The sequence below is a fragment of the Parasteatoda tepidariorum genome, chromosome 9 (assembly GCF_982258835.1).
Source record: "Parasteatoda tepidariorum strain Cologne lab strain chromosome 9, Ptep-v5.0, whole genome shotgun sequence".
In the NCBI taxonomy this organism is placed as follows: Eukaryota; Metazoa; Arthropoda; class Arachnida; order Araneae; family Theridiidae; genus Parasteatoda; species Parasteatoda tepidariorum.
The window spans coordinates 4,123,871-4,138,329 of NC_141763.1; the positions used below are offsets into that span (position 1 = coordinate 4,123,871).

Here is a 14,459-nt window from a genome sequence, read left to right on the forward strand (position 1 = left end):
ATGAAATGAGTTTTTTATTCGGGAGATTTTTTAATATACTTCCTATCTGTATTAACGTATTGCGTTACAATGTTAATCCATTGGCAAACACCGGTATTCATCCGAGTAAACCCAATACAGCTGTTATAGTATCACCTGAATTTGATGATGTTTCTTCATTTTGCTTATTCTGAGGGGGGACTCAAACACAGCTATAAGAAATACTTCTTTTCACAAACACACAAGTTCCATTTTTAGTTGAGAAAATTGTAGTCGCCGTGTAGAGAGAGACCATCCTTGATGTGGATGCTCGAAGGCTAACGTGTTTTTGTCACGTGTAGCAGCAGCATTTAATTTCTCGAAAGCGCGCTTTCTCTTTTGAAGGTCGTAGACCGGGATTATTGCATTACAATGTTCTACTGGGAATACCTTTTCTTTTTAATAATATTTCATCATGAATTATTTCACGTAATGTTTTTAAACAAGGTCTTTTTTTTTCTTCCTTCCTTCCTTCTAAACTTTCTTTTGATATTCAGCGTTGGCTTTTTTTTTTTTTTTTTTTTTTTTTTTTCTTTCTAACCGCACATACAGACTTTCATTTCGTTTACTCAGGGGTGATTGTGAACCCAACTCAAAAATCCTAAAAATTTTCTTGCAGTAAAATCATAAATGATGCATTTCAAAAATTTAATCTCTTTATAAATTCGAATCATTGACTGTGCTTACATAAAGTTATAAATATATTTTATAAAGAAAAATTTTTTTTAATCGACTTCTAAGTAAATAATAGTCCCGCAGTGGACTGATCGTTAAGACACGGTTCCCAGCAGATCACCGAAGTCAAGCATCACTGGCTACGGTCAGTGTGCGGGTGGGTGACCACTTGGATCAGTCTGCGTAGGGACCGAGAGTGGGCGGTATGAGTCCTCGTTAAACTGTGCTACCGTAAAGTGCTCGACTTCGCGCGCAGGTCGTCGGGCTACCGAAGCGGGGGAGCCATCCCCTCCGCAGAGGATCAAAATTGTGATGGAATGTCTTCGGATCATCCTCCGGGATGCTTCCCAGACCGTCGCAAATAGCCCATTGTGCAGCTCTAGTGCGACGTAAATTAACAACAACAATAAGTAAATAAAACACAATAATTAATGAGAAGCCAACAGGGGGAGTGAGGAGCGGGGTGAACAGGAGCCTCCTGGTGATATGAGAAAAAATCCTTGATTTTGGCTAAAAAAGCCATTTTTTTATATATATTTTTTTAGAATTTTTGCAGCATGACTAAGACTGGGGCCATTTTGAAACTTTACTCAATTGAAGTAAATGACATATAATAAAAATCTCTATATTATTTTCATTTTTAAGCCATTTTCTCAATTCTGATGTCATTATAAGGAAAAGGTCAATACTATATACTATTTTCAACATATTTTTTTTTTTTTTAAAAAAGGGTGTTTTTGTTTTTGGTCTTTAAAAAAAATAATAAATAGTGTTTTTAAGTCTAAATAAATCTAGATTTTTTTTTTATATCATCAGAACAAAGTTTCTTGACCACAATTAAATTTGTTTGATGTTAAATGTGACATTTTTCATTTAAAAAAAAAAGATCAAAAAGTGTTTCTTGTTTTTTGATCTTTAAAAACAAAAGTTGCATTTAGTCACCAAAATTCAATAGTATTTGTTGTAGAACAAAAACGAAATCGCTTCCTTTGATTTTTTTCCCAAGCTATGTTAAATGTCAATCTTAAAAATTAAAATAAATCAGGAGGACGTTTTTTGTTTTTGGTCAGTAAAAAAAATATGTATATAGAGAGAGTGGTTTTTAGCCAAAATACAAAACAGACGTTTTTGATCTCAATCCCCCCCCCCCCTCATAATGTTAGCTGTCATATTTTTCATTGTAAAAAATTAAAACGCTGTTTTTTGTTTTAGGTTCAAATTCTACAAGTTTTTTTTTCTTATAGAGCAAAAACAAAATTTTTTTGATGTCAATATTTTTTTCCTTCATATTAAATGCGTCATTTTTCAATGTAAAAAAAAAATCGAGAAATTGGTTTTCGTTTTCGCTCTGTAAAAAAAATATAAGAAAAGAGTTTTTTTTAGCCAAAATCAAGGATTTTTTAAAATTTCTTATATCACTCCTGTTCACTCCGCTCCCCACTTCTCATTAATTATTGTGTTTTATTTCCTTAAAAGCCGATTAAAAAATTATTTTCTTTATAAAATATATTTATAATTTTATGTAAGCACATTTTATAAATATGTCAATGAACGGCTGCCTGGATTCAGAACTGTCATTGGAGAACTTGGAAATACAGAATGTGCAAAACAATAAAAAGCAACGAATGAAAAGTAATTTCATTTGTTAACAACATTACCAATATTCATGTATCAGTTCAAATTAGCTACAATCCTTGAGTCTGTGGGTTCGATCCCTGCCGGCCGAAGACTTTATTATGTAGTAAATGGTGAGGCACGCTAAATCTGTCTAGTCGCAAAGTCCTCCATGTTCCCATAACAAATCAATACCTCTGGGGGTACTGATCCAGTAGTTTCCTTGTCTTCTGGATTGGTTCAAAATTACAAGGCTACGGAGTTGAACATCAGTAGTCGTAAACCCAAAAAATTGGGTCGGCTGTTCAACAACGGATAAAATAAAATCCTTCAGCCTGAGCCATGATGGCTCAGGGACAGAGCGCTTGCCTTCCAATCAGGTGAACCGGGGTTCGATCCCGGCGATGGCTGGTCGATACGATTTCCGCATCCGGTTTGCACCGACCACAGTGTTGACGTGAAATATCTTCAGTGGATTAGAGTTTCCTTGCCGTCAGGCTAACCGTGGGAAGTTCTCGTGGTCTTCCTCTCCATGTAACGCGAATGCGGGTTAGCTCCATCAAAAAGTCCTCCAAGACGGCAAAATTATCCCAATACTCGATCCAGGAGCTCCCTTGTCTTCTGGATTGGTTTCAAAATTACAAGGCTACGGAGTTGAACGTCAGTAGTTGTGAACCCATAAAATTGGGTCTGCTGTTCAACGACGGTTATGAAAAAGAAAAAAAAATTCCTTGAGCCTTAAGGCCGGGATAGCCTGGTCTGTAGAGTGCTGGGCTCATGTCCAAGAGTTCGTGAGTTCGATCCCCACCTGCCAAAGACTCCCAGTGTAGTAAATGGTGACTGATGCACGCTAAATCTGTAGAGTCGTCATGTTCCCATAACAAATCAATACCTCTGGGGGTACTGATCCAGGAGTTTCTTTGTCTTCTGGATTGGGTTCAAAATGACAAGGCTACAGAGTTGAACATTGGTAGTCGTAAACCCATAAAATTGGGTTAGCTGTTCAGAGACGGTTATAAAATAAAATAAAATTCTTGAGCCTTTTATGTTATTAAAAATTTCAATACAACTGTTAAGATTTATATTTAAGCAACATTTTTTTTTTTCACTCTCTTATTTTTTTATTCAATTTATTCCTTTTTTAAAAAAATTACTTTTGATTTCAATTCAAGTGCCAGCTTATGAAATAAAAATCGCGTGAGAATTAAATTTTTCTATAACAATGGATAAATAGTTATTAATTAAAGACTTTTTTTTTTAAGTTTAGAAAATCGTGAAATAAAAGTACTTGAAGTTGCAATAACCTTTAAACAAACTGGATTTCAAAACAAAACAAAATAATAATAATAATAATAATAATAATAATAATAATAAATATATAAATAAATAAATAAGTAAATAAATAAATAAATAAATAAATAAAAAATAAATAAATGAATGAAAGAAAAACTGATTCATAAATGAAAAGGGCCCTTTCATCATATCAAGTTTCTACTTAGTATTTGCATATCTACAGACAGCAGAACGGATTTTTATTATTATTATTATTTTTAAAAAAAATTTTTACTGCAAAATTAATAGTTTTTGAAACATTCTGAAAAGAGTTTTTTTTTTTTTTCAATGGACATTGAGCATTACCAGATAACCAATGACCTATCCGAGGAGTTACTCTTCTCCCGTTCCCGATTTTCCAAGCCTCTAAAGTCCCTCTCCTATTTAGAATTTTTTTTTAACAAAGATAAACATGATTTTAGACTTAGTTTAAGTAACAAATTTTAAAATCAAATAAAATCTTGTATTTTAACCGCTTTCCCGATTAACCCGAGTTAACTCGGATGCGTATAGATTGCAAATATTTATTATCCCGAGAGAACTCGGACGCAGCAGAACTTGTCTGTACGTTTTGTTTTATCACATTTTTACTCGGCCGGAAGCAAAAAAAAAAAAATGTTGTTGTAGCTGTAGTTAATTTACGTCGCACTAGAGCTGCGCAATGGGCTATTGGCGACGGTCTGGGAAGCATCCCTGAGGATGATTCGAAGACATGCCACCACTATTTTGATCCTCTGCAGAGGGGATGGCACCCCCGCTTCGGTAGCCCGACGACCTGCACTCAAAGTGCGAGCACTACACGGTAGAACAGTTTAAATACGACCCATACCGCACACCCTCGGTCTCTACGCAGACTGATCCAAGTGGTCACACTGACCGCAGCCAGTGATGTTTGACTTCGGTGATATTCTGGGAACCGTGTCTTAGCGATCAGTCCACTGCGGGAACAAAAATAAATGAATAAATTAATAATACTAATAATTTGCTGTGATAGGAAGTTTGCCAAATTTTGTTTGGGAGTTAGGCTGTTGAATTTGAGGACTGCACACGTATTTTGTGTGATTGTATATACGATGGTTGCTGAATTTACATAGAAAAAAAAGAAAGAAAAAAAGAATAAAAAGCCTCAGTGAAGTGATATCCGTACTTCTTTTAAGAACTATCATATAAAGACTAGTATTTAACTTTTTTTTCCTTTGTCCGAGATCACTCGAGGTAGTAAATTGATGGTAAATTAAATGTTTTTTACTCATAAAAAAAAGAAAAAAAATTTCAGCTTAGAAATGTTTTGCTTAACTCTTTGAGGAATTATAAATCGACTATGTCAACCTTCATCTATCAAAAGGTACCTCTAGATCAGTGGTTTCAAACTGGCGGCCCTCGGGCCGCATCCGATCCGCGAAGCCTTTTTTTGTGGCCCGCGAACTAAAATATATTAGTTGTCATTTTTTTGCGGACAATTTTCGTAAGAAATCTATAGGGGTTTAAAATACTTCTCGTTAATAAAAACCTAATTTCTTCGTTTCTGTGAAATTTATCATACTAACGGTGCAAAAAAAATTATTTCTCAGGTTTTGCGTCCAAGAAAATATTTATTCAAATACAAAAATAATCGTGTATGTTGCTCTTTTTTATTTCATTTTTTTGTATTTTGTGAATATAATTTAGCATGTGCGTATCAGAAATTTTCTCGAAGAAATTCTCCGATTCAACTTTTTGAAACCACTCATTTTGGACGAAAATATTGACACACACATTTGTAAATTTTAAATTTAAAATGTAAATATCTATTCTCTGGTGGTTGCAGCAGACACACCTCAATTTTGTTCTTGAACATTTTATGTGCTACTAGGCAAGTTTTAATACCAACCTTTTTAAAGTTTTATATCTTAACCATTAGTTACATTCTGTTGCACATGAATTGTTTAATACATGGGTGCACAACTCTATGCTAGCCCGAATTTTTTAACATGCAATTAAATATTTTTAAAAATCTACTTCTCATTTTAATTTGAAATTCTTTAATTTAATTATAAATCTTGGTTAAAATCTGACAGTAATATTTAATGTTCCTTATAACATAAAAGAGTCCTATATAAAGATTTTGATAAAGTTGCGGCCCGCCATTTGATTTGTGTTTTTAATTGTGGCCCTCGGCCTTATATAAGGTGGAAACCCCTGCTCTATATTGAATCAAGTTAACACGTCTTATATACTAGTGAATTGGTATTCAATATTAATAGTGGTAATTACGCCACAACTCTCTTGTATTTATGAATGAAATAGAACAATATGTTGAATTTTTTGAATTTTTCTTTTCTCTCCAAAAAATTTGTGAGGAAAGCGATTAATTGCGACCCTCAACAGCCAAGAGGAAGGAGAGAGAGAGTCGTTACAAGACGTTCCACGCGATGGAATTTGACGTTCGAAAATTTCCTCGGAAGCGATCGCTTTGGAGACAACACTGATTGTGGTTACAGTTAGATTGACTTATCGTAGAGTCAGTTTTGTTTCCCGGTTGACTAATTTTGAAGGAGAGTCAGTTTCTTGTAACAGTTCTCAACTCAATACACTTCCCAAAATTGTATCTTACGTCTTCCATTCAGGCTTTTCAAGAAATCCGTACCTTTCGAGATTAAGAAGTCTCATAATGGCCTCGAGAGCATTTCATAACAATTATGGTTAATATTTCCCAAATCGAATGCGATTTTTTTTAAAAATTTTATTCCGTTGCTTATTTTTTGATACGATTAAGACAAATTAACGTAAGGCCAAAAAGTTATTTAAAAAAAAGAAAAGCACTTAGAATTGTATTGAAATTTAAAAAAAGAATCTCTAATTAAGTTCATCAACGCATTTTAAATTTGTAATTTGTATATTCTTGCGGCCTGCAGGGTGACTCGCATGGTGCTTAACAGTTAATAGCCTAAATTTCGAATATTAAATTTCATCATACTCTTTGTATATATATAATATATTTATATAGCATAATAAATAAATACAAAAAAACACGAAAATTTTATTGCACATAAGCTGCAAGTAAATAGAACTCATAAAATAAGTTCGAAATGTAAAGAAAACAAGGGAAAAATTACAGAACAATGAAAAAAGGGGAAAAAAATAAAAATAAAAATAACAAGAAACCGAAAGAAGAAAAAGAAGAAAAAAATTCCGAAAAGAAGGACAAATTTTTTTTAAAAAGTCCATAAAATAAAAGATATAATCTCTTTATCAGCTCACACGATTATATCCGCAAAAAAAGAGTGCTTTCTTATATTGTATCAATATAGCCAAAGCAAAATATATCAATACAATTGTGTAAGAAGCAGTCAAAAAAAAAAAAAAAAAAAAAAGCAAAGAGAGCTCCATATTCGGATTTTTTAAAAACTTTTTGTCCTTTCTTTCGGAATATTTTTTTCCCGGTTTCTTGTTATTTTTATTATTATATTTTTTTCCCCTTTTTTCATTGTTCTGTAATTTTCCCCTTGTTTTCATTACATTAACTGAGTCTTATAGATTTAACGAAGTTAAACAAAACGGAATATTGAGAGAAAACACGAAAAGTGGCTGCGACTTTTATGATATAAAGATACATAAACTTTTTTTTGCTGAACAAAACTAAAAAACACCTCTTGATTTTTTTTTCTTAGAATGAAAAACAGCAAATTTAGCATAACGAAGAAAAATAATATAATTGAGATCAAGAAATTTTGTTTCCATGTCGTAAAGAAATCATGAATTAATTTGGCTGAAAACTACTTTTTTAGGACAAGAAATTACCTCTTGACTTTTTTTTTTTATGTTGAAAAGTATGATGTTTAACATTATGTAAAAGTGATAATGAGTAAGCATAATGGGAATTCTTGAAATTTGATTTTTAAAAAAATTCCTTAATATTATTTCTGAAATCTTTTTAAGAAATTGTACAGATATTTTCAGCATTTTAATTACGTAGTGTTGATTTCGAATAATACCAAAATTAAGAAAATTGCCTCGTAAATAAAACTCTAACCGTAGCTACGCCATTTATCTGAAATTGAGTCAAATTTCAAAATGTTTCCTTCATCATAAAATTCTGAAAAAATTATTTTAGCCGTCTTTCAGCTTTCCTTTCTTGAAAAATAAAAAAATAAAAACAATCATGAACGAGAATTTTTCATTTTTGTCAGACATGAAAACGATCATTCGACATGAAAACGATCTCATTCTCTTGGCGAGCTTTTAACTCTGAACGAAGTTCGAAATGCGTGTTTTAGAAAACGGCTCTAATTGCGAGTTAATTAGTTTGTTCTCTAAAAAAGAACAATGCTCATAAGAGAATTTCAGAAAAGGGAATACAATGATATGAACATTTTCCTAAACACGCATTTCGATTCGTGTCTGGAATAAAAAGAATTAATCAGAATTAACGAGCAATTATGCTTCGCTCTATATTAAAAAATCGCCGCTACTGTTTCATGTGTTCAACTTCACGATGCATTTTGTTTGGCTGCGCAAAACCTAAAAAGACTTTGAAATTTGTAATTAGTAAGGTTTGTTCAAAAGTGTACAGGGATTATAATTTAATTAAAAAAAATAATAACTTTTGATTATTAGTTCCATAATTTTTTACTGTTAAACATGCTGAGAAAAATACCATTCTAGCCGCTCTACAGACTGCTTGTACAGAGATTATAATTGATTAAAAAAATAACTTAACAAATTGAAACTTTTAAAAAATTTAATAAAAAATAATTATAATTGAATAAAAAAAAACTTTTGATTATTAGTTCGGGAATTATTAACTTTTAAACATGTTGAGAAAAATACCATTCGAGCCGCTCTACAGACCTCTTGAATGCAACTGCAGAGTTGCATGCTAAAAGATTCAATTAATTTAAGATAAGTTTTTTTTTTTTTTTCCTTTGAAATTCTAATTTGGTCTAATTTGTTAATTCTAATTTTTTGGCAATGTTTCTCATATTTTTTGCTTTATGTTACATATTGTTTTGACGCGCAAAACCTGTAAGAATTAGAAACTTGTAATTACTAAGGTGTGTACAAAAGTGCACAGGTAGTACGACTAAACAAACTAAAAAAAAAAAAAAAAAAGATTGGACAATTAGTTCGAGAATTATTAACTGTTAAACTTTGGATGGAAAAAAAAAAACAAGTTTATTGATCCTATACGTCCGTTGAAATGCAACTATGGAGTTAAAATTGAACATGCTGAAAGTACCATTTTTATTTGTGAATTTAACGCCAATTTTGTTAAACAAATTACTGTTTGCTCGAAAGATATTGCAAATTTAGGTGCTTTATCGTAAATTCTTTTCAGTCTTTCTCTTTTTCCCTTGAAATGTTGGCTATTGTTGTAGCGAAATCCCGGAAAAGCAGGGGAGTCATCCCCTCTGCAGAGGTTCAAAATTGCGATTACTTTCTTCGGATCATCCCAGGGCTGGATTACCTATTGGGCCCCCAATGATTAGGGGCCCCCTTAAAATGGATTTTTTAGAAATAAATTAAAAAAAATTAAGAAAAACAATGATTTAAAAAAAATTCAATTTCAAATGTATATTTAAAAGAAAACGATAATTTTTTTGCATAATGTTAATCATATTTATTTATTACTTATTTTAGTTATTACTTATAAGCATTATTATAGTTTATGTATTATAAGATTTATAATACAGGGCAATTTTATAGTAGCGTTGATTTCGTAAAGTGTTTATAAATTTCAAATTTTTTCAAAATGTTATGATTATTTTTTAGTTCTAATTCAACAAAATAAAGTAAAATTTAATTTATTAATATTTATTTTTATTTTAAATATGCTTTCTTAAATGAAAAGTAAATACTTTTATATTTGAATAAATAAAAAATATACGAGAAAAAAAATTTAATTTAAGGGCCCCAAAAATTTGAATGGCCTAGGGCCCCGCTTACGCTTAATCCGCCACAGGATAAATAAGACGATATATTATATAAATGTAGAATATTTATTATATCAGGCATTATATCAGTATATATTATAACAATGAGATCAAATGATTAGACGAACTGTAGTTTTTTAATAATTACGTGATTTGCACGTGTTTATAGGCTGTTTATTTTCGTATTATTTGTTTTAAATATTGTATTTATCCGACCCTAGATCATCCTCACAGGGATGTTTCACAGACAGTCGCCAGTACCCCATTGTGCAGCTCTAGTGCAACGTAAATAAAGTCGAATCTGAAATCGAGAATCGAATTCCGAACCAGTCCAATTCTCCAACCCAAGGGCGACCACGGCCCTTCAATTTGTACATAATAATAATAACTTTTTTTAATAAAAAAAAAACCCTCCTTAGTAAATTTGAATAAATATTTAATGACCTTAAATTCAGGAGCAACGTCCTGAATCCTGTCATTTGTTAAATTCATATAATTATTGCGGGATAGCCTTGTCGGTAGGGAGCTGGCCTCATGCCTGACTGTTCGTGGGTTCGAACCCCGCCGGCCGAAGACTGCCCGTGTAGTAAGTGGTGACTGATGAACGTTAAATCTGTCGAGTCTCAAACTCCTCCATGTTCCCATGACAAATCAATGCCTCTGGGGGTACTGGGTTGGATATCGATCATTCTCTGATCCAGGTCAAAAATTACGATTTGTGGATGAATGAATGGATTTATGAATGGGTCCGCCCTATAAACGGGTGAGACGTGTGTGTGGCTGAATTCGAATTCTTGGCCACAGATGAACACTGAAAAACAAGAAATGCACCCTCTGCCTAAAATCTGTTTGGTTTCACCAAGCAGGCTTGCTAGTGTGGCAATTGGCATTAGAAACAACAACATATACTTGTTAAAGCGGTGATATTTTACCCAGATAGACCTAATTATATAGACATATTTTTTTTTATCTTGAAGTATTTGGAGGACAAGATCAAAAACTTGCTTTATTTGCAGGGACCGAAGAACATTTAGGGTGAGATGGGGCTTTAGCCCCCTCGCTTTTTCTAAAAGAGGGTGACGTAGCCCTCTCTAAAATGAAAATTTTTCAATTTTGATTTACAATTGAAAAAAAACTTTTTTTTTGTGTCTGAATTTATAAAAAATGTCTCTAATTGTCCTTATTTCTGTCCGATGAGAAAATTCTTGGTCATTATTATTCATATGTCACAGTGAATAGAATAATAATGATATATTAAAAAAAAAAGTGAAGCAGATTAAAACTAAATATCCTAAAATTAGAAATATAGATATATTTATGAACACACATAAACAGGGAGGGGAGAGAGCCCCCCCCCCCAATCTTGGGATACTTCTGCAGTCACTGTTAATTCGATTGATTATTCTACAAAATTGAAGAAAAAAAAAGAACGCCTTAATTTTGTGATTACTGCATCAATAAAATAAGAATAAGAGCTATATTGTCAGGCCCGAAGATGATCGAACGAACTTCCCTCTCCAGAAACCCTTTTAAAAGAGCGACATCCGAACATCGAACGACATCACATTGCGATAGTTTTCTTCCAAAACATTGAGAAAGTAAACCGGAAATACTTCTCTCACGTGCCCGGTCTTTGCAGGCACTCGGTCACGCATGCGCCAGTCTCTGCAGATGGTGAAAGTTCCATTTTCTCTTTCGTTCGGCCGGCATTCGCGTTTTGTTGTGTGTGTAGTGGGTGTTATGGCGTATTCCTCGTCTTGAAAATACTGTGAGACAAAATGCCAGCTGTGTTTCTGGACCGGTTGCCCTTGCCGAGTTTGCAGGCCTATACTGTCGGCAGTGTACTATTACTGGCATGTTCTGTACACTATGCCGTGCAAATGACAGCTCAGATGGGAGTGAATTTTGCGAATGGGACGGCGAGCATTGGTGATTTCCGAAACGACGTCTTAAATTATCGAAATTCCACCCCACCTGGATTAATACAAGACATTTCATTTTGTGAAATATTATTAGAACGTGCTTGCTTTAAACGTAGCATTGAAGTAATATATTTTATGCTACAGGAACCCATGTGCATATGGGTAAGTCGAAGTTTTTTTTAACCTTTGTCTTTCTTAAAGTTTATAATATAATAAAGTACGTTGAAAAGAAGGTAATTTATATGGGATACGAATTTGTTATTTTTACAGTTGTTTATTCTGCCTTAATATTAGAATTTGGCGGTCGTCCTTAGACGGCAAGTATTTGTATTACGTAATTCTATGGAATCTTATTATAGGATCAATTAAGATGTAAATCATGATTCGCTAACATATAATTGCATTTTTTTTTTGGATATATATACATATTATAGAGATGCCAACTTGTTTGGGACAGCAAATATATATTTTAAAGTGGTAGTTTATCAATTGTAATTCTTGGTTTAATACAATTTAGTAGATTTTTGTCCACCACTATTTCTAAATAATTCGTAGGCTTATGTAATTCGCCACTTTAGTCTTATGTCATGCTAGACCTTTTAAAAACCAAGCAAAAATAGTCAAATATTTGCAAAATTTACTTTGTAGTTATTTACCGTTTCTTTAATTATTTGACCGGATTTTAATTTAATTGTGTCCGGAGGAGTTGGCATCTCTGTATATATATATATACATATATATATAACATGTATATGTATGTATAAAATGAAATTTTTCGCAGCTATTAAAAATAACAATTAAAATAATAAATTCAAGTTGCGAGCTTATTGCTTGATTTTCAAACATAGGGTGTTCTAAAATACTTGTTTTCTTTTGTAATTTATTGTCTCTCTTAAACCCTGAAAGCTTGAAATCTTATTGTGAAGTATTAAAAATAGCGTGAACTAAACTTCTTTTAAAATAATCATTTGAGAAAAATTTTAAAAAGTTAGAAACTCAGTGTCTTTTTCATTATTGTGAGGTAGTATATTATATACATATCAGCAAATAACAAACCATTGAAAAAGTGATATGATGTAAGTTATCACGGAATTGGAATTGTTAAACTAATTATTCACATAATCAGTTGAGACAAATCTTCTCAATATTAAAAACTTAGAAAACTGAATATCTATTAGATTTTCAATATCAATGTCTATTAGATTTTCAATGAGCCAATAACTATTAATTAAAAATTAAAATCCTATTTGGGTCATACCAAAAATGCAGAACACTTTTGATAAATAAGAAATTAAAAAAAAAAAATGAAATTTTTTTAAAAACGATAAATGCATTTAAGGTGGTTAATTACTTCCTCAAAGATCCAAATTAAGCAGCGAACTTTTAAACAATTATTACTCTCTAAAACTTAGTTGAATAGCCGGAAAAATTCCTCCCGTGTTATCAAAATTATTTCATTTTTAAATAGAAAAATAAACAATTTTGCACTGGTAACACTTAGATGTGAACGTTCAGTTTTACAGATAAAGTTTTTTTTTGCATATATATTTGTCATTAAATACTACAATTATGCCCCCGTGTTGCTATTTCAATATTTTTACAAATTTGAAGTCTGCATAATTTCATTAAAATTACATTGATTAGTGAAATTATTATAAACATTGTTGATACCTATTTAATATTTCTTGTTATTGACATTGAATATTTCTTATCCTTTTAATGGAAGTGCTTTTGTCTTTTTTGGGGGGGGGGTAAAAAATATATGTCAGTAACACAGGGGTCAGCATAAAGTAAAGCGGACATACGTCTTTAGCACCACGAATTAAACAATTTGATACATTGATATATTTTATTTTTCATAAACATTAACTGATCAATTGAATTGACAGAAAATTTTACTTCCTTTCACTTTTAAATTTGGATTTTTTAAAATACATATTACGAAATCAATCTGAATGTAAGATGCATCATTCTCTTACTTGAAAGTTTTTACCACTGTCTAATGTTTTTAAAAACATAACCTTAATATCACCATAGTCTTCTACGTCACCTTTAGGGGTCTGTCCAGGGAAAATTTGCTAGGCAATATCACCATAGTCTTCTACATCACCTTCAGGGGTCTGTCCAGGGAAAATTTACTACCTTCACAAATTCAATGAAATGAAAAAGTTGTTTCACAAAATACTTTTAAAAGAACAAGCTCTAAGATTCTTGTGTTTTTATTAAATTCAAGTTTAAATTTAAGTTATGGACAATGGATATTTGAATATGGATGCAATTTTAAGCCCAAAATTTTACAATAACAAAATAGTTTTTGAACATATGGGGAAAACAAGGTGCTTAGCATTTTTAAAAAGTGCGCTAAGTTTTTATTTACGTTTTTTAAAAGCCCTTAAAGGTGCTTTTTTTATTCGGGATTTGTGGAAAGTGCTTCATTTTCTCTCTTTTAAAGATACATTTTTTCTTTGCCGTGTCGATTGCTGTTCTAAATTACAAATATTGCAGGATTTTCACCATTTTCTCTGCAATATTTATCAGAAACTAGTCATTTTATCATGATTATGAAAAGATTTTGCAAATGTTTATGAATTTTATAGATTTTATGTTTATAAATGAAGAACTTTAAACGATAGAAAAAATATTTTTGATTGCTGCACAGATCCTAATTATGATTTTAATTTTGGAAAGTGATTGAAAATATTTTTTGAGGGCTCAAGAAATACTTAAAAGGTGCTTATTTTTTGTTGAAAAATTTAGCTATGCACACTGGAAAAATATAAATGGAAATTTACTAGTCATAAATAATTTTTATTTGTAGTGGCAATTTTTGAAAATATTTTCTTATGGACCTTATTTTTGTGTTTAGTTATTTTAATGTAATTTTTAATTTTCACAAATTATGTCTAAATTTTCCCAAAATAGGTACCTCTTAAAAAAAAAAAAAAAAAAAAAAAAAAAACCTAGACCGACCCCTGACCTTGTGCTA

General features: G+C 31.6%; 1 protein-coding gene across 3 annotated transcripts in view; it reads left to right on the forward strand.

The window, feature by feature from the left end:
• The first annotated feature begins 11,166 nt into the window (after window positions 1-11,166).
• LOC107449771 (E3 ubiquitin-protein ligase AMFR) overlaps window positions 11,167-14,459 on the forward strand; it is a 193,653-nt gene continuing 190,360 nt past the window's right edge. For 2 of the 3 annotated variants that reach the window (XR_015428977.1, XR_015428976.1), the window contains exon 1: window positions 11,168-11,635. Coding sequence is in view for 1 of the 3 variants with exons in the window: in XM_043041501.3 (XP_042897435.1) it covers window positions 11,330-11,635 (306 nt within the window). In the remaining 2 variants the exon portion in view is untranslated. Of the gene's footprint in view, window positions 11,636-14,459 lie in introns of all 3 variants that reach the window. The other variant, XM_043041501.3, reaches the window with a different exon arrangement.